At 39.3% G+C, this 21684-nt stretch overlaps 1 protein-coding gene across 2 annotated transcripts in view; it reads right to left on the bottom strand.

Moving 5' to 3' along the window:
• Nucleotides 1-9766: 9766 nt before the first annotated feature.
• SMS (spermine synthase) overlaps nt 9767-21684 on the bottom strand; it is a 50217-nt gene continuing 38299 nt past the window's right edge. For both annotated transcript variants that reach the window (XM_027731102.2, XM_039377879.1), the window contains exons 10-11: nt 15943-16058; nt 9767-14654 (exon numbers count right to left, since the gene is read on the bottom strand). In XM_027731102.2, coding sequence (XP_027586903.1) covers nt 14612-14654; nt 15943-16058 — 159 coding nt within the window. In that variant the 3' untranslated portion in view covers nt 9767-14611. The remainder of the gene's footprint in view (nt 14655-15942; nt 16059-21684) is intronic.

Genomic DNA, 21684 nt, shown 5'->3' on the forward strand with positions numbered 1-21684 from the left:
AAATCAATAGTACTGTGAGCTTCTCCTCACATAGCTTGGTTCAAAAGAAGTTCCCATTTATTGAGGTTTGATTATTCAATAGACACACAAAATCACACATTTTGCCTAGTTTTCACTGTAACAGTCAAAACCAGTTACACAGGTGTTGCTGAACGTCTGGAACAGCAAAACTGCTTAAGGTCAGCACATGTTCAGCCTAAGTTTGCTGAAAGAACCTGAGGCTAATTGGTGGGTTACCTTAGTGCAAGTAGAGCTTAACAGAAGCAGTCCACAATCACAGCATCACAGCTTTGGTGATGACTTATTGAGCATTTTTAGCTCATGGTAAAAGAAAGAATACAGCCACTATCACACTGATGGAAGCAGAGCCACCAGATACAGCTTGAGTGGCTTCCTCAGAGAACAGAGGTATATGCCAGCTTCAGTGAAAGAGACTAATTAGTGTGGGACAAAGTAAAGGCTGTATTCCATTCCACCATGGGACCTCAAAGTGGTTTTTTTTCAAACTATGCAGATGTTGGAGCCAGAATTGGCCAACTGGGCTTTACGTACACAAAATGTGCTTGAGAAAAGCCCAACATGTTGCATTTGAAGACAGCTTGACCAGTTGTCATCAGATCTCTGAATCTTATAAATTACCCTCTCTTGGCTGCAAAAGCCCCCAAATTTCTGTGCTGAAGCCAACAGCAACCACACTCTGGCACAACTTCGTGTCCTTTATTTATGTGACATATACAGCTGGAAATAAATGACTCCATTGTTTTCCACTGGTACAGCCACATCACAGAAGGCCTCAGTGCATCTATGAGAATGTGGGTCATTAATTAGGAGTCAATACTGAGCCAACAGGATTTGCAGAACTCCAAACACTGCTGGTGGCAAGCTTTTCAACTAACTATGACTGCAACTGTGGGAAGAACACCCTGCAAAGCAGAAAACTCTGTCCTCTAACACTTAACTCCCCAAATCAATTTTCTTTTCTTTTTCAATTCCAAGTAGGCTAGGCTATTCTCATTACTCCAAGAAAAATTTGTCCCTGCTGCTGGAAACATTGCATTCTCTGACCAAAAGGTGCATATATCTAACCTAAACAACAACTGACTATGAAAACCAACATCTGGGATTATTAAAGTTAAGCCACTCCAGTCTGCAAACTGTTTTAGAGCTGCTTTTGAAAAAGCACTTTAATGAAACAATGCATATGTTCTCAAGAAGAAAGAACTGCTTTAGGTCTTCTGGCAATTTTTCTTCAAGAAGCACATTAAATTATAGCTAAACAAAACACAACTTCACCTAAAGACCACATTCACACTACAACAAGAGTGTGTTTACATATATACATCACATGTGCATACTTCTCATCTGTCATCCCCCTGTACAGATTAAACAAGCGTGCATGCTGACATGCACTGTAGAAAAGCATGGTACTTGGGGATTAAGAAATTTATAAGATACCCTGGGGTAACTCAGAGCAAATTTTTGCTTTTTTTTGATATGATCTAACTGTGAACGCAGGCTGAAAAGGCATTTAAAAAGGCATTGCTGGGAAACGTCACTTTTTCAATGGCCATGGTCATAGACGCAGGGATGTAGACAGGACACAACTGTCTGTTGTTTCCTTCAAATATTGCATCAGGCCACCAGAGCTTTACCCACTTATTTTGCTTTGTCCAGATGTTCACTCACAGCTGTTAAAGACTATTTATATGAACAGTGGAAGCAAGGAAGCTTGGTTAGCAGCGAGTTTGTGTCACATGGATGAATTTTCAGGTGTGTAATGAGACATACATTCACTGGTATTTTAAATTAAAAGAGGAGACCCACCAGACTCACATGTGACTGCTTTCAGCATCTACTAGAGAGATCCCCTTACTGTGACCTCCTGTCTTTCAGAGAAGCACGACTGCCTCTGCAAAAGCAATGGTTCCTTCCTGCTCTCACAGTTGGATCTTCAGCAGCACAAATCTGTCTTTGACAGCAGCAGAGCTCAGAGACAGCTGGAGTCAAGAGAGAGCAAAGGTGCCACTGAGCAGTAACAGGCACTCTGTCACTGCTATCTACTCACTTGCTTGTGCTAACTTCTGTAGAAAACCAGAAAAGGTGGAGCAAAAAGTCCTCCATATGCTTTACTACCCAAGGCAGTAGAGCTCAGCAGTCCCATAAGGTGCCAGCTCTTCTCACACAAGGGTCACATCCCTCTGCACAACAAATGCACCTGCATCTACCAAGGGCTACACTCACACTGAAGCCTTTGTAGGATAAAGAAGAGACCTTTTCACCCAGGCTAAGAGTTGTCAGAATTTAATATCTTTGAACCCACATCCTCTCTGTCAAATTTGATTGAATTGGCTGACAAGGTCCAGTGTTACTAAGCAAGGCTGTGTGGGAGAGAGGTGGCACAGAGCCAGGAAAAGCATAAATGTATAACCTCTGTTTTCAGAAGAAAACAGCCTGGCCAAAAAAACCCTGAAAAACCCAGTCCTGGTCTTCCAGGTTATTGCTGCAACCAGCTCAGGATGTTCCTGAAGCTAGTTTTATTTTAAAGCATTTTACTCAATTGAATCTTCCTCATCTCAAAATGACATTACAATTAACTTTGCATGCAGTTAAAAGCCAAAAAAATCTCACATTAAATATGAGGTCCTAAGTAAAATGCCCCTTGACAACTTGTATCTATCAGTTCAGTGGAGGAATTTCTAGATATTGTCTGTTCCTTGTCACCATCTTGGTGCAACTCCAGTAGTTATGCACATATCTAATAATGACAACCAGCAGCCCCTCAGGAGAGTTTAAATGCATCAAGTTCTTCAGAAAAGGAAGATCAGAGTCAGATCAGGTTGAAACCACAGCATGAGGCTCCACAGGACATGATCCTCAAGACCAAACATATGCTTTCCTGAAGTTGCAGAAATCCTCAAAAACCAAACAGTTAGGCACCAACTATAATTATCTATACAAGTCAAATTGCTATGCTTCTGACAGCCCTTCCCTGAAGTTTCCAACATCTCTATTTAAAATAAAGATTTGTTGTCTTTTTTCCTATTAACACAAGGCTGTAAAACATACACAGATTTGGCACTGCTTTACATCTTTACAGATTTGCAAAAAAATATGACTAAAAACAAGAGAAAAGAGTAAAACCCGCTGACAAATGTACTATATGTTGTATTCATATATATTTCTCCAAGTCAGTGTTTCAGATTTTCACTTTTCTGTTATTGTAAAAAATTTGCATGAGGAGAGCACACATCTGAAAAGGGTTTCAGCAAAATGTCAAACATGGTTTCTGCTCTGAGCAGAATAATTAGAGAAAAATAGTCATGCCTCTGTAAAAGGCAAAAATGGAACAGAAATTTAGCAGTAAAGTTAAAAATAACATTAGAAAAGGTGGTGGCAGCTTGTAAGGGGACCCAAAGAGTCAGGCATTGTATATTGCTGAAGACATCCATAACTTGGCTTTCTTAGCCAAAAGATGAATAAATGAAACAATGAGAATTTGAAGAGAAGCTCTGACAAAGAAAAGTGTGAGTCTGCAGCTGCCGAGTAGCTGCAGGATGAAAAAATCAGTGGCTGTCGCTGTTTTTAGGTACCCTGAGGAAAAAGTAGAAGGTAAAGTAAGCATTAGAATAAGGATTTCTGTACTGTCAAACATACCCAAACTACTTAGATATCAAAAGCTGCATCATTATGTGGTATTGCTCCCCATAAATTTTCACGAGACCCTAAGAACAAATAAGTTGGACTAGAGACCCTCTGATGGAAGGGCCTCAGTATGACTCTAACTAGCTACTCCTGGATATTCAAATAACTAGGCAAGGAAATTAGCAATGCTGTTAGCAAAGTCAATAACTATGGTAAAAACAGTCGTGACCAAGCTTGCTTACAGGGAAGGAAAATCATGTTGATCAAAGCTAAATCCTTTTCTAAAGCTTGCAGAAGACATCACACTCTTCTGAAAAAGTTTCCTTAGCTTCTTCAGTATGCACTTCCCAAGCAAATGACAGAATCATAGTCCACTAAAAGATACTGGTCACTTCACAGATCTTTAATAATTTAATGCTATTTCTGCTGATAATTCTTTGAAATTACTGCAAACATGATCAGATTCTTCCTTGGCTGTACTGGTTGACTGAAATGGGAAATTCATTATCCAACTTTACTACCATATTCAAGTCAAACTTTCATGAAGATTGTGGTTGTAATAAAAAAGTCATAGATATAAGTATGTTGCAATTTTGATTACAAACAGAAATAAGATTGGCCAGAACATACTCATAACATCTGCTTTACCTAAGCAAAAGTCTGCAGGCAGGTAATAGGTTTCTAAAAAAAACCCTAGGAGTATCATGGCTTTTGAAGAGCAATTAATGAGAGAAAATAAGAGCCTGTAGAAGTATATTCCATCTCCTCAACCCAGAGAGAAAGCGCTCACATCCAGACTACATCTGGACAAAGACACACAAGAGAATTTCCTACTGGCTTCCCAAACATTACTTGACTCCACATGTGGGCAGCCAGAGACAGAAGAACACTGATAAGACCTTGATGAGAATTGTAGTGTGTCAGGGGCATCAGAGAGACCAGGATCCCAGGTTGTAGCCAGTCAGGATGTGATCATATAGCCCAGGCTATTGATTATTTTAAATAAAAGACCTCCATTTCTCACAGATCTTATATCACCTAGAGCCTAAGACCTGCTCAGACCTTACACAGGCCTTTCCTAACTTTCTGTGGTTCCAAGTCTTTCTCTGGAAAAGCAGTCTCAGAAGATGCAGTGCCATGTTCCTGCTTTTCACCAAGGTGCTGACCATTGTGGAAATCAATTCATTCCCTTTGCAGTCACCACTCACACCTTTCAGAGCACCAGAACAGGTTATCAAGAACGATGCAAACACAGTTCATTTTACTCTGGGTCAATCAGATAAACTCACACTCCTGTCCAGGCTTTCATACTGTGATGCCATGACTGCATTTTCTCAGGGCATTGCAGCCTTTGCCTTTGCAAAACATGCTCTTAAGAGGAATCGTGTTTTTTCAACCTCATTTCATAAAAACATTTATTGCTTGCTGTTTTTATTTTAACTATGCATTTTTCTTCCCTATATCTGGGCATAAAAGCAACTATAAAGCACTATTTTAAGTCAAATAAAATACTGAATGAAAAGCATCCACTGTTACATGACTCTGGAAGCGCTATAAAACATTTAAAACTACTCAAATGTATTTTGATCAGCATGACATTAAACATATTTTAGTATGTCTGAAATTCAGCTGTATTTGAGTATCATTTGTTCACAACTGAATGCTCAAGAAAGGCCAAATTTCTGCTGTTCACTGGAAAAATTATTCGCTCACTGCCACCAGACAGCCAAACAGGTCCTGGAAAGCCAGGTCACAAGCGTGATCCAGACCTAGCCCACATTGTTCTGTTCTCCCAAATAACGTTCAGTACAAAGAAACAACTTTTAGCAGATGAAGAAAATCACTGTGGCCCACACAGCTACTTGCAGCTGTAGCTCACTGAGCAGGCACTTACCTTTGTAATAACACATGACAGCATTCCTTCTGCTCACACATCTAAAGGTACATTGTTGACTTTGCTTGTAGCAAAAATAAAATTAAATAATGGGTCTTGCACTTCTTTCTTTTTAAAGAACAGAGCAACGTAGATCAACAGCCAGGAAGTTCACGCTGCAGGAAATGGGTGCTGTCCACGCGTTCTTTAAAACAAACTCCTCAGTATGAAAATGTATCTAAAACTTGAGTAGCATTATCATCTTTTTAACCTAACCTCAGAAAACAGAACAAAATCAGTCAATATAACTGAAATTAACTGGGAGAGTTAAATTACTAACATAAACAAAAGTTTATTTAAAAATTTTGAAGGTACGAATGGCAACAAGTGATTGAAAAACAACACATACCCTCACAAAGCTACGTGCAGAGTACTGACAGATAAAGCTCTTAATTCCCTCTAGATCAAAATGACATGCGGTTTCTGCTGATCACATTTATCTGCTCCAAAAAGTTCAAACTATTTGAAACTTCTGGATGACTGAAATCATAATATCACAGAATATCTCTAGGTGGAAGGGACCTAGAGTTATTCAGTATACAGGATTAGAGAAAGACAAGAAAAAAATGTGTTATTTTCTTAACAATTCCTCCCTATGTTTCTAAAGCAGGTATAAACCATGATGCTATGATGCAGCCTTTAAACATTTTTCCCATATCCCACACCTGGCCTGACTTGCTCCCCCACCCTATCACCACTTCCCATGCCTGCACACCGCTCAGGTCTGCCAGCAGACCTGCTTGTCTGGCAACATGAACCAGACAGGTCCATTTTAAACACAGATTACTTTTTCCCCCATTGATTTCAGCAGCATAGCTGAAGTGACACCAGTTCCTCATATCCCTTTAATATCTCTGCTTGCTTGTTTTTCATGTGACTGCTTTGCCACATGGCCATGGGAGAGCTCACTGCAGCTTTCACAGCAGAGGAGCTAATGCAGGGTGAGGACAAAGAGGTGGGAGTGCAGAGATGTCTGAGGCCATTCACATGGCATAGCTACTGGAATAAATGTCTTCACAGCAATCCCTTTGCATAAGCTGTAGTGTTGAGGGAACTGGGTTGAATAGATTTTAGAAAAACTCCAGTTGAGAAAATCTGAAGTATTTTTGATCTCTCAGAAGTTATAGCTAATTAAATTTCCATACATCTTTGCATATTCATGTGCATTTGCAGCACTTCTAGAAATAGACGTTTAGAGAGCCAGGGAACAAGGGGGACTACACCTTCTAGTCTCAGCAAACCTAAAGGTTAGGTCTGTTTTTGAGCAAGCTCTTACAATAGTTCTAGTATAAACTGTTCTAGCATGACCCATGTACTAAAGACACACGTTACAACAGAAAGGCTTCAGCAGTAGTTTGACTCTTTAGATTTAGCTCAAGAAAACAACTTATATTTTTGTTCCACAAGTTCCAAAAGTTGTCAATATCTTCATGCCTCCAGGCTAGGCAGTCAGCAGATTAAAAAGGGTTTGGACTCCTCAGTTTTAATGAGGCTGTCTTGCCTTACTTACCTTGACGATCACTAAATTCCTCTCTTGTTTGTTTTCTGAGTCAACTTACATCTAAACTATCACCCTTTTTTTTTTAAAAAAAAAAAAAAGGTAAAATATGTTCCAGGGAGGCATTCCTGCAGATTGCATATGGTCCTCCAGAAGAATCCAGGCGACCTGTGTTCACTGTCTCGTGCACCCACTAGCAGTAGGGATTTCATAAACAGTCTGCAGACTGCAGACTTCCCTTGTGGTGAGAATAGAGGTCTACCCACAGCCACCAGTCTGATTTTTGTCCCGCTCCCTGTCCTGCAGCTCTGTCTCCTGCATCTGGCACTTCTAGAAGGGAGGCTCTGGGCAAGCACTCCACCTCACATCTGAGTTGGCCATTTAATACATCCAGTGCCCCTGGACTGCTCTCTCCTTACTGCCCAGGTGCAAACAGTACCCACAGCAAAAGGGCCCAACTGTGTGCACACAGGGCAGGATAGACAAGCACAATCATTCCCATTCTACATCTTGATGGCTTTGGATTGTACTCAGCAGCAAGCTCTCCACATCTCAGATAGGGTCTGGGCTCCACACTGGCTGTAAGGCACCTCTACGTTAAGGCAATTTGATTTTTGTCAGAACTGGTATAGATCATCAGGGGGAGCTGGAACGTGACACTATCATGTAATGTTTTGCACTATTAGACATGCAAGTGACAGCCTGGACAACTTTGATGCAAAAGTCCATGTATGTGATAGGATGTAAGTGGTTTGGACTGCAGTCCACCACCTGCTAGCCCCACATCCCTTGCACCATAAGGTTTGGGGCTATCTTGGGTCAGCCTTCTGCTTCTGAGGTACCTTCAGCATCACAGCTCACAACCCAGTGTCTGGGACAATAAAAACCATAATGAATGCATAATCAAAACACAGTGTGCCACACATGTGCTAAGATCATCAAGTCTCCAGGATATGTCTATGTATAAATGCATTAACAACTAAAGGATGTCTACAAAAAATTTCCATCCTACAGCCCTCCTGGAGAGGTCATGGATGCCCCAGGCCTATCATCATCTAAGAGGCATTTGGGCAATACCCTGTAACAACATGCTTTAACTTTTGACCACTCTGAAGTGGTCACGAAGTTGGACTAGATGTTCCTTTTAAGTCTCTTCCAGTTGAGATATTCCATTCCATTCATCACTTACCAGCAACCAAGAGAGACTTCGGGAAAACTGGTTGAATTTGTTGCCAATTAAAAATGCTGGGAAGTGTGCAACAAAGAGAAAAGTGAAAACACCCCTCTCACCCCAAGCCTTTCTTCCTGGGCTCAATTCCAACCCTCCTGATTCTTTGCCCCTCCCTTGAGGGCACAGTGCAGCAAGGACTATGCTTAGTCAACACCATCAGCTTCTCTCTGCTGCTCTATCTTCCTTACATTTTTCCCCCCTCCAGCATGGGATCCCTCCCAAGGGCCACAGTCCTTCAGGATAAACCTGCTGCCACAGGGGCTCCAGTTTCTTCACAAAATATCCGTGGGTTCCAGTGTGGGGTCCTGTGGACAGCAGTGTGGATCCCTACTCTGGTACAGTCCCCTCCGGGGGCTGCAGGGAAGCACCTGCTACATTTGAGTCCTGCCCAAGGGCAGCAGGGAAATCTCTCCTCTGGTACTCAGAGCACATTTTCCCCTCCTCTCACCTTGTTGGTCGCAGGGTTGCTCCTCACGTTTCTTTACGCACTCCACAATGCAGCATTTTGCCTCTTCTCACTCAGGCACTCCTGCAGCTCCACCACTGCCAAGCCTGGACACCTGGGCCAAAGATACCCATTTACCTGTATCAAGAGTGACCTTCTCAGCCCCTTCTCAGAGGAGATCTTATTGCCTTATTGCTCTCTACAACTACCTAAAAAGAGGTTGTAGTGAGGTGGAGATCACTATCTTCTCCCAGGTAACAAGCATTAGGACTAGAGGAAATGGCCTTACTTTGTGCCATGGGAGGTTTAGTTGGGATACTAAGAAAAAATTTCTTCACTGAAAGGGTTGTCAAGCACTGGAATAGGTGGCCCAGAGAAGCGGTTGAATCATCATCCCTGGAGTAGATGTGGCACTTGGAAACAGGGTTTAGTGCTGGCAGTGTTAGGATAATGGTTGGACTTGATTATCTTAATGATTCTATTAAGTGCATCTCAACTATAATTTCAGGCACGTGGCTGTCTGCAAACAAGCGGACAGAAATTTCAAGCAGATATCTTCCCTTTCCCTAGTATTTAACTGTTATATTTTATATATATGGTAAGAACTTTGTAATAGTAGTAGAAACACTTTACTTCAAGACACAGGTAAAAACTTCTAACAGTATTCTATCCTTTCTAAAACCAGAAGTCAAGGCATGTTCCTATAATTATTCTGTCAGTCTTCAGTGGGATTTGAAACAATGAACTGTCAAAAATTTGTTTCCTGAAAGAAATCTGTCATCCCTCCATCCCAAGTAACTAACCAGAGGTTATAAAACATAACTGAAAACACCTAAGTGCTACAAGAGATGTCCCAGTGTGAAGCTTAAAAGTAGAATTTGGACAAAGCATGGAGTAAAATAATTTTTAAAAGCAAAAACATCAGTTTTGACAATAAACTAAAGTTAAATGGAGAGGTGTTGGATGACATTAGCAGCTACCAGAACAAAAGGCTTCACATAGCTGTACAGTCTCATCTTTGTTATTCTCATCTACTAAAACTATTGTTTTATTCCATTGGTGCTTTTATATCTATACAAAGAACAGTTGCGCAAAGGTGTTTCCATTATACATCAGTAAAATACTTCTGTCTTTGGGTTTTCCAAGGCAGATCATACTAACAGTGCTGTACAGGCAGTATGGCACACTGTGCTGTGCATTCATAACTGAGGTCATGGAACATCCTCTCAAGTAACACACAATGAAGTTGTCATGGCACTTCGAAGTCAGATGGCTGTAGCGGTGCTTTTTGTTATTATTATTTTCATTCATTTTCCAGTTCTGATCAGATTTTCCAGATCCATGAGCTGAAGACAGCAGAGATGCCACTGGGGTGCTTCTGCCTTCCAGCCTTCCATGCTCAGAATGACAACTCACGACGATTAAATCCCACAGTTGCCTTTCCTTTGGGCTTCATGAAGTTTGTATTTATTTGCACAGGGAATCGGTCTACCCTTAAACATTCCTTAATCTGAAGTTTCCTTTTGGTCATCATTTAGCTTCCAGCAAAGTTCTTTACCTCCTGAAATACTTGGAAGCCATTTTGCAATCATTATTCACTTAAAAAAAACAACAAAACAAATCCAAACATTTTCAATCTCTCCTCCTTCTCCATCTGGTACCTTCAAAGGACAAGGGAGCAGTGTGACTGGCACTCCTTTTTTTGTATGTCCAGATGTGTTCCCCAAATCCCCACACCACATCTGTTGTGCTGTCCCGTTTCTGGTTCCTCCTCCTGGCTCATTCCCCCAGTTCCTTTCCATCTTAATGGCTCTTAGGCCTGCATCCCTTCTTCCCTTGACACTGCACAGCAGTTCTCATCACTTCCAATTATGAAGTGCATTTCACACTCCTTTCTACCTTCTCCATTTCTGTCTCTGAAGTTCATTGAAATGTATGACCACTGTATAAACTTCTTCACATCCTTCCAGTTCCCATTTGACACTTCTCACTCCTTGCTTCCTAAAGCAATCCACATTTTAAAAAGGTACTTCTAAGTTCAATGTTATTAATCACTCTTGCACTTGCTTACTTTGCTACTTCTCTCACTTGCTCCTTCAGCATTTCTAATGACTCCAACTACTCTTTTCTCTGTGGGCAAGGTGTCAGTTTCCTCCTATTACCCATAGGCAACATCATCTGCAGTCTCCTGTTCCTAAATTAAAATAAGAAATTGAGTTCTCTTCCTCTCACTTGTCCCTTTGCCTTGTTCCCTCCAGCAAACTGTCAACACCTCAAATTCTCAAACAGCGAAAATAAAATAGCAAGAGGTACCTATGTTCCGTGTCGTGCATGTAGGCGTTCCAAAATTACTCTTTATCCTGGCCTCAGTCTGTGAGACTTTTTTTCCCCTCAAAAAGTTAAGCCTTCCCCCTTCTTGTTCCCAACTATCAAGCCTTCTGTTATCACTGTACTTAATGCAGATGTAAATACTTCTCCTTTGCAGTTAGCTGGAACTAATGTAAATCTACATTTTTTAGAAGTCACGTTCTTTCATTCTCTGACATTACTCTGGGGTGTGATTCAGAAAGATTAATAACTTCTTCCATGTGCCCATCCTGTTCATGCCCTTCTCGCTCTTCCTCAAACTTCTGTGTCAAAGCTTCCATCACTCTCCATGTCTTACTGACTTCTCCCAAGCCTGTCTTTTCTCTGTCACACGAGTCACACCGCCACCCAAAGCCAACTTGCCACTTTAGCAGAAAAACTAAAACTTACACTTACAAACCTCCAAATTCCTATCTACAGCACTCCAGAGAAAATTAATGCTTCCTAGGCAAATATCACTGAAGCCTCAAGTGATTCTCTCCACTGCAAGTATCAGTGTGCGACTCCATACTAGAGAGTATCTTATCTGAGCATTTATTATATGAAAAATCACTGACTGTATTAATCTGAGACAGAAAAGATACTCAGTAAAAAGACCATGAAGTACCTTCATGTTTGTCATGTGAAAAGGAAAAAAGAGGTACAATGTTAAGCATCATACCCATCAATTCCATCACTTTAACACTGAATCCACAGTGGATTTAACAATTCAAACACACAAATAATAACAGCGTACCTTTATTTTAACATGTGCACTGCACTGATGCAGTAGATACAACGCCAGCAGTCTTCTCCTTGCACAAACTACTATCAATCAAGTAACTTCTAGGTGGAAGCAGCATTTAGTGCAAAGAATAATTAAGAAACCTCTAATGTTAACCGTATCTTGGGAACTGTTTGCATACATAGTGCAGCAATCCTAGCTATTTCCCAACTGGCCTTAAACATGGAAAACCCATCAGCTATAGCAGTTTGCATTTGAAAATTCTAATACAGACTTGTTTTTCTTTTAAAAAAATCTACACTACAGCAACAAATAAATAAGGACCGACAGTGTGTATATATTTGCTCAAAATCAATTCAGCAACTTAAAAAAATATAATGTTCAGTGTTTGCTGAATTGCTTTATACTGCATCTATCACTTCAAAAAAACTACATTTAAAAAAAGTTTAAAGAATAAAAATAATTCCTCCAACTCTCTCTTTTTTTTTTTTTTAATTTAATCTGTTGAAAAGAAAAAGTTTGCAAGCACTGCTGCCTCTCACCTATTAATATGCAATTCAGGTCCCCTGGTCAATCTGGGAATCATTAGAGAACATCCCTGCACACCCAAGAGCTCTCTGTGCTCAGGCAGCCCTGAGCAGTGATGCTAAAGGGAAGTACAAGCCTTGGTACAGCAAGCAGATCGAGTCATCTTCCAGTTCACAAGTTTCCTTGCTAAAAAACAAGCCACCTGCACTTGTTGTGACTGATTTGTACATCTGTCAGGCTCACCTGGGAACACAGACTCTGTAGGCTCTGTCCCAGTGAGTGCCTGTGTGCTTAATTTCACCTACATGAGTAATCACACTAAGAATCAATGGAGATATTCATGCTTGCAAACTTATGGATACACCTATCTGTTTACAGGACATCTGCACTCATTTGCAGCTATACAATATACTGATTGCAGTCCTGTATCATAAATGAAGGGTCACTACTAGGTTACAGGTAATACTATAAAGGTATTTTCTGGGATGCATACAAAAGAGCTAAAACCCTCAGGGAAATGCACTTTTCTCCTTTTTAGAGGGAAGTTCTGCTCTTTGGGAGTATTTAGGGATGCATAAGCTGTAGGCCATGGAAGAACTATGCCCCATGTATACTGGAGAATTAACTGCAATAATTTAAAACAGCAAGACTGAAGAATGTTTCTATGGGCACTCCCAACTGAAAATATTTTAACAATTACACACCAATTATAGACCAAACAAAGAGCAAATTTTTGCAAGTTTTCTGGTATCAATCTGGAATTCTACAGAGGCTACTTGGATTCCATGACCAGTTTATATATGTGGGATGCAATAAAATTTTTCTTTATGTATGGTTTAAGAATACAGATTAATGATAGCTTTTTTTTTTTTGTATTCATTAACAGTATCTTGGGAGGGCAAATCAACTCTCTCCAATAAAACTAAGAAAATGCTGATACTAGGTATTGAATGGGAAAAAATCATTATTTTTCAGGATTAGAGTGTTTAGGGAAATAGTGCAGTTTTTATTCTATCCCGGAAAAATACAGAAATGCACAGAATGGTTATATCCTTCCTATCTATTTTCAAGTGGGATTTTTAAACACTGAAAGAAATGTTTTAGGCAATACATAGCAAATTCTTACAAAAATATAACTTTAGACAACATGAGAAACTGCTTAAGAAAAATGCTTTGTCTTTCAGAGGAACTACAATGCAATCTTAGCTTCCACTGATTTTTATACTGGAAGTGAATCTAATTCAGCAAGAGCCTCGCACAACATGGTCAATCTGTGGCAATACGACTAAGACTTCCCCTACTGAAGCCTCAAAACATTCAGTACAGGGGCACATGAAGATGGGTCACATCCACATTTCTTCACCCTCTAAAGCAACCTTTGCTTCAGAAATCTAATGCTTCCCATAAGGCTGGGGAGAGTATGCCCATAAGAACCTCACTGCACTCAGTTTCTTGCCTTGTGGTGGGATGGAAAACCAGCTTTGATCCTCATGCTTAAACAGTTCAAAGTGCCTCTATAACTCACTGTTAAATCCATATCAGAATCCAAATAATCAATATGGTAGCAGCCAAAGAACTCCAGGAGGTGAAAGGTCAAAGATTCTTCTCCTGCAGCAGAGATTATGATGAATGAAACTAGAGTAAATAAACGAAATTTTTAAAACTGGCTTTCTTCCCTTTGCAATAAAGGATTTGGGGTATTCTCTTAGAAGATTTTTTCTTTTTAATTATGCCCTTCTCTATATGGAAGCACTGCATTGTTCATTAAAAAAAAACTAAACAAAACCCAAAACCAAACAAAAACCCTCTCCAACCTTGAAAAGCACCACAGATGAAAAATCTGTTGGAAAAACAAAAACAAACTCCATGGACCACCCTTCAGGGATGAAATGCTAAAGATGTCTTTTTTAATCAATCAGTTTGTGAAGATCTACAAAAAAATAAAAAGGATCACATTCTAAAGGTTCAGTGCAGTCAGCAGCTATATAGTTTTGCTGCTTATTCATCTTTAAGTTGACTTTCAAAAATAACACCCTAGCTCGTCAAAATATACATTTTCCATTTGCTTTTAAATTAAAATAATAATAAAAAAACATTTAAAGAATTCACAATCAATAGCATGACTAAGTTTCAGGATCATCTACAGCATATAATTTAAAGGTTCAGGATGCCAATATGCAGCATGTGGTAGGCCTATACGCTCCATGCAGCATGTACATTTAGGATAATCTCAATCTTGATGTTCAGATGTCAGTTTGCTTCTTCCAAATAGTGTAGAATACCCATCTGGAGGAAATAAGCAGTTAAGGGAAAAAAAAAAGTCAAAGTTTGTAGTGCACAGTTAAAATGGAAATAGTTCTTTTTACTTAATATTTCAATTCTGAAAACCTCTGGTAGATCATAGAGTAGGTAAAACACTCAAAATTGAACTCTCCCTGGATTCTCCTTTTGACCAGCAGTTCAAGGATGCCTACTTCAAGGCATGTTGCTTTAAGGCCTGGCAGTTGTAAAGACAAAAATAACCTGTTTTTCTGAAGCTGTAAGGGCAGGTATCTTTATATCCTCCTTCATGCTCTTTTGTCTTGAAAATGTAAGGTCAAATTTGAGTTTCACAGGAAAGCTGACAATAATGAGAAACAGGAGGAGCTTGTTATAGTCAGTAAGGAGTCCAGAGCAGCAGGCTCCAGCATTAAACAGTACCGAGAGCCAGAGAAGGGAGGCAAAATGAACACACAGAAGAAAGGCTGGGACAGTATCACATGCTTAATGTATTATGAATATGCAGAATCCTGGAAGGATGCCTCCTGTCAAGAGAGACAACCACAGCAGGCATTACCCTTCAGAAACATTTCCGGGGCGATCACACGATAGCAGTAAACACTCAAGTCAAATGCAGCCAGCAGATCAAAATGTACCACTTGAGCTAATGGCTTGAAGTTTAAACTTTTAGCTTGCCTGCCACTCACAAACCGAAGAAATTCTGAAGGACTATTTTTAGGAATGACATGTTGCCAAGAAATATGTATAACTCTGCCACTTGGAATATTTTTTTCAGTAACACTAATTAGTAATGATTGTTAGGAATCACTATCCTCCCCCCTTTCCAGCCTTAAAAATCATGTCTTAGAGCTGTATGTTCAAGAATAGATCTATCAGCCAATATTTAAAGATCTGGATCATGGTCATCTGTATGAAGACTCTTATTTTTGTAAAAAAAAAAAGAAAGGAAGAAGATATAGCCTTGTCAGAACTCCCGGGCAGCATTACCTTTATCATACAGTTTATCCTACATCACATAAACTTGGAAACACTCAAAAACATTAAGTAAAACACAGTCTGATCTTGAAAGGTGCTGATCATTTCCTCAGCTGTGAAGTTATGGCACCTTTGGAAAACAATTCCTGCAATTACCCTCAAAATAAAACTGCAGTAGTTCATTTACTATGAAAAAAACATTAATAGTGATTTTAAACTAGAACTCCTTCTTGTGCTTGAGTTCATTACCTCCAAGCAATCTAGCCTTGCTTGATTTATTAATACACAGTCTCTGGTTTCTTTCGCTCTTTAAGGATACAATTCCATGTAGGAGGGAACGCACACTGTTTCTTTTGAGAACTCCACAGGACAATAAAGCCTGCTAAGCTGTTCTTCATACAGAGTCAAGGCATCAGTCAGATTTATACAGTTTCCCTGAAGAAAAAAAAAGAAAAGTCCCAGTCAAAATCAAAGCAAAGTTTCAGCTGAATATATACATTTTGACATTACTGCAAGGCTCCCACATACTCCAGAACCAGATACATGCTGTTCTTAATATTTAATATTTACAAAGCAAATACTGAACAGCTTGTCTTCATTCTGCCTACAGCAAACAATAATTTGTATCTTTTCAAGAAAGAGAAAGTATGGAGAGATTATCTATATCCTCATTAGCAGAAGCAACCCTTATATTAGGGCTTTCAGTTAAAACAGACCACCATGTGGTGTTTACCTATAACGTCTACTCAGTAATCATTTTCTTTATGATTGCTTAAGTATATTAGTAAACAGTATTACAACATCCAGATTTTCTCAATTATTTAACATTGCCTAGATCTTACAATGTTTAAATGCACTATTAAAAAAAACATAGCCTATTCATTTTAAACACAGCAATATAACAAAATAGATCAGATTATACAGAAGTTTTCGCCTGGCTTCGGGGTACATTGTCTTAAGTTTCTGCATATTGTGCTTCTGAAAAGGAAGTGATTCTTATGATACTTTTTTTCCACTTAGATTCATGACTTAATTCGTCTACGCATATTAGTAGTATCCTTTTCTGAACAAAATAAAAATCAATGCTTTGACAATTTTCTTCTTACAGTGGAACTGTGAAATACCAAGCACGAACACATCTCAAGGATTACAAAGTGTGAGGAATTTGAAAACAAAAAACCCCAAACAAATGAAAAACCCACACCCAAAACAACTCCTAATTGCAAGCACTACCTTGTCCCAAGTTAAGTATTATCATCAAGCAGAAGTTACTGCAGCATATATGTGGGATGCCCATATAGAGAAAACTCTAGTTAGAGGAGTGAATTCTCCATATCTATAATGGCTTTGAAGATTTAGTGGTAACAGTGAGCTCACAGAACACCAGACTGAACAAACACCAACCACCCAAAGCAATAAAAGTTAATTGTGTAAGTTGAATAAATACAAAATCTTTATCAAGTTTCTTGCATCTCTTACCTATATAACTGAGTAGACTAGTAAATACTTTATGATCTTAAATACAATTATCTTAAGAGTGCGGCCAATGCAAGTTATTTGGACGCTAATTTAAAACCAAGCAAAGTTGAATGTGGTCACCACTGCATGGTCTACAAACTACTCAGCTTTTGTTTTCCACTTCTAGTGGAGGAACATTTACCACAGAAGATAAAAAGGAGAACAAAAAGGAAACCTTCATGCTAATGAATACACAATAATCTTGTCCCTTCCTGCTCTTCAATAACGTGTGAAACCTGAACCTGAGTGTAAAAGAATGCAGATGGTTCAATTAAAAAAAGAGCTAAATCTAGTAGAAAACTCTAGCTCCCTCACAGTCACAGCTTATTCAATGTTTTAAGACCTCTAACTTGAAACAAAGGTCAAGTTCTATGAGACCCCAGGAACCAAAGACTTATTCAATGCTTCCAAAATGTCTGCACTACTTATGTTTCACACATGTAATTCTCTGCTAGCACACTATGAAACTTTTAAAACCAAGAGAACAGTCTTTAAGAAAGACTCATTTTCTGTTTCCTGCTTTTTGGTGCTCTCAGATTTTTAAAAACAGCCTTAAAATAATTACACACACACAGATGTGTGTAAGGAAGGAAGCGAGGAACTAAAATGCATTTGACCAACATATACTATCTGCACTCTTTAAAACAACAGTTAACAGGCAGAGGCCAAAAAAGCAGAGATCTTATTTGAAATCAGTATGTCTAAATAGCTCCATCTACATTGCTTTTTCCTTTGTAACAACATTAGATGATAACTAGAATCAAACTGTAAAATGCACATTCTGTCTTTGGGTTTTATACTATTTTTCCTACTTTTTATTAGTAGGATTTTTTCACAATGTATTTAAAATATTTCTATTTCCAGAGGAAGTGAAAAGAGATTTCATCCTACAAATCTTCCTCTGAATTTTTCACATCCTGCTCAATGTATTTTTTGCACTGTGCACAATTTTTCACAAGTTGAAAAGAAAACCTCAACTTAAAAAATCTTAACACAGCATCTCCACAACACTCTCAGGCACATGGTGTGATTCTTGGGGCTGTCCTGTGCAGGGCCAGGAGCTAGACCTCAATGATTACTGTGGGTCCCTTTCATCTAGTGATATCCTATGATTCTATTTTATTCTATGAGCTTTTGAAAATTATAATTTTGAAAGCCCTTTTTCAAAATAACTTGCATAAAACATGTTTGATTATAATTTTGATCATATTGCACAAAGAAACATGTACTTTTTTATTTGGTAAAGGAAGATGACACTTTATATTGAATTTTTCGTATTTGCGTTTGGGCACTAGAAAACAAATGAGGTTTGTAAAAAAGTAAGAGACTAACACTAATTGAGCACAACAATGAACAGACTGCTGTATTACTTGTTTAGTAACTTGTTATTATCCAGGGGATTGTGGCAGTTTTTTTGGTTCAGCCGCCCTTTACCAAACATATAATTTTGTTTCACCATCAGACTGAACGCAAAAGAAAACTAAAAAAACAACCTGCGTGTAATTTGAGTTATAAATAGAAAACACTGCTAGGTAATTTCTGGAGCATACCAACATTATGTAGTAAATTGAATAGGATACACAATGATAGAAAAGTATCCACAGTTTCCCAGCCTGTTACTTCAATATTTCATTATTTCTCCCTTCTCTAGAAGGAGACGAATCACTGCAGACACCATGGAAAACAAATTACAAGAACAATGAACATGCCAATAAGCAATTTTTACTTTTCAAACTCACAACTCCCCAGCGTCCAAATCAAGATCTTGCCTAAAGGCTCAGACAACCCACCTGGCTGTTCTATTAACCTCTTTCTTCTAGAGACACACCAGGGGATTTTATAGTTCTGCACAGTTACAATTTTTTACAATTACCTGGCTTTACTCAACACAGAGTTAAGAATTCCAAAAAAAGTCTTCTTGTATCACTAAAATGACACAGGGAACCAAGCCCAGAATGTAACACAGGGATCAGTGTTTCATTTTAACTCCCCCCACCTAATGAAGAGTTATGTGGTACAGCAGTACATCATTTGTTCTGAACAGACAACATCACCATCATGGCTAGGCTTCACAAACGAAGATTTGGGACAGACACCATATACTCAAACTATAACTAAAACTGAGCATTGCTTAATAAGGTTTAAAGCTGATGACTCACCAATTACACTTTTCCAAAGAAATAAGCAAAATCACTTTTTCTCCCACACTGTTCAGTCCATTTTCAATATATACAAAAACCCTACCAAACTCCTCTGCATGCCCCCCTCTTAATCTGTGTTCCATGTCAAACAATTTGACAGGTAAGAACTGGGGGAATGCTGAAATTTTTTTTACCCCTTAAGAAGCATCTCTCTGACATGAAAGTACTTGAGGTAGTTTTAAACTTTGAGATTAACTGATCTCTATTTATAAAACCTGCTTAAGACTGATGACTCCTGAACAGTTTCACAGCCTGAGTTTGCTCAGTGCTTGCACACACTTCAACAGTTCATGCCTGTCCCCCAACACCAACTTTTTCTGGGCTCTCCTAAGGCATACATTCTATAGTTCCATGGGTTTAGTTCTGAGGTTTCTTACAGCACAATGCATAACAAATTTATGCTTTGTTAGTTCTGGAAAGACAATAAAAAACATTCCTTAAAATAAGTAGCAAAAAAAAAAGAATTTGTTTAAATTAACCCTATTAAGTTCCAGTTAACTTTTGCCACGCATAAAGGTGATGTGCCCATCAACTGGTTACAAGTTGAACTTAGGCCACTATGCTTCCTCCAACCCTTAGAAAGTAAACCAGGAACTTGAAAGCAGGTGGAAGGGTCCCTTTGCCATACTTGCCAAAGCAGGGGAAAGGGTCCATTTTACTTACTCTCCCATTTCTTCCATGTCTTACACTACACATCATTGCTACTGGACACCTTTGTCTGTGACCATATACCAGAGAAGTTTCATTTTTGTTTTTAATTTAACACGGGGTTCTGTTTTGTAACGACATGCCAAAACTGAACATGGCCAAGGTTGGGTTTTATCCTTCCTCACTTCAGAGTGACTAAAAAGCAGTGAGACACACAGAGCATGAAACACCCAGCATCAAAGCTAGGCTTGAGTTTTGGTTGACAGGTATGGCTTTCACGGAGATACGGGAGGCAAACCTGACTGAAGGTACCTCCACTGGTCAAAAAAATCAATTATTAAAACTGTACTCTCAGTAACATAAGGAAATGAAATGTCTGTGCCTTTAAGTCTCTCAAACTGCCAAGAAATCACAGAGGCTCACACAGGGACATACATCCATTCTCCCAGCCTTCTTTCACGTCGCAGTCAAGAAGAACCTTCCTCCCTCACTGGAAGTGCTAATTAGAAAACCCACGCAGCAGTCAAAAAAAGGAGTCTAACTATGGAGCAACATGATGGTGGTCTGGACACTCAGAGGGCAGGGCCACACTGTATTAAAGAGTGGCCAGGAAGAGACGGCTTGGTGAAAGGCCACATGTGCGCGTGGGAGACACATGATCCCTTGAACCAGGGGTTAGCGCTGTTTACTGCAACACAAACCCATGAGTGGTCTGAGTTTCTATCCTGCCTGGGCTGCATGACCCAGATCAGGAAGGAGCAAATTCCTGTTCAGAGGTATTTTTAAAGGTTCCACTTCATAAACAGGTTGAAAATTATAGCCTTCTCAACCTCAAAGGATTAGATCAACAGAACAAAAAATCAGCACAGAAAAAGGCATTTTCTTAGCTGCACATAATCCCCTGACACCCAGAGACAACCTTACAATCAGTCTGTGCATCTTACAGAGCATGGTTTCACAGCTGTTGGGACAATCTTCACATCGTACGGGGAAGGTACAAGACAGTGATGGTTGAGGGGAAAAAAAAAGCCACAAACATATCACGCTGGTATCTACAAGTATACATTCTCACTTGAAAGAAATCACTTGGGCAATCAAAAAATCACATTGGATTTTAGAAGGTCCAGTACTGTAAAAACACTTTATGTGTTCAGAAAGAAGTCACTAGGAAGGTGTATGAGATGAAACTGGACCTCAGGATAAACCAAGTTCTCACACCCTCACCAACTCCCACGTCACTGTGATGGTTGGGAACCTGCACCTGTAACTGGTTCCCTTTGAAGAAGGCAACACTAAACACCTCACAGACACACACCCACACTATATCATTAAACACTTCAAAAGAAGTAAGAAAGGAAATAGAGCACCCCATATGACCCTTGAACCTCAGAGTAAGGGGATTATGTTTAACAATAAGTTCTCACAAACAAGTTTTAGGTCTTAAACCTACAGACAGCGCTACAAGTTCTGCAGGCTAAAAGACATAAAGCTCATCTCTCTCTCTGTCCAGGTCCTATGGGTTGCAACACTCAATATGGGTGGTGCAGCTAAAAAAACAAGGACATGCAAAGCAAGGCTGCTCTTCATACAAGTAAGGTTTTTTCCAAGTGTGATTACTATTTGTGGAGGCATAGAGCAAATATGGAGGCATTTTTTCCCAAATATACTTAATCACAGACTTAAAAGCAGCAGAA

The sequence above is a fragment of the Pipra filicauda genome, unplaced genomic scaffold (genome assembly GCF_003945595.2).
Source record: "Pipra filicauda isolate LSUMZ 115617 unplaced genomic scaffold, ASM394559v2 scaffold12_size5214236_pilon, whole genome shotgun sequence".
Lineage (NCBI taxonomy): Eukaryota > Metazoa > Chordata > Aves > Passeriformes > Pipridae > Pipra > Pipra filicauda.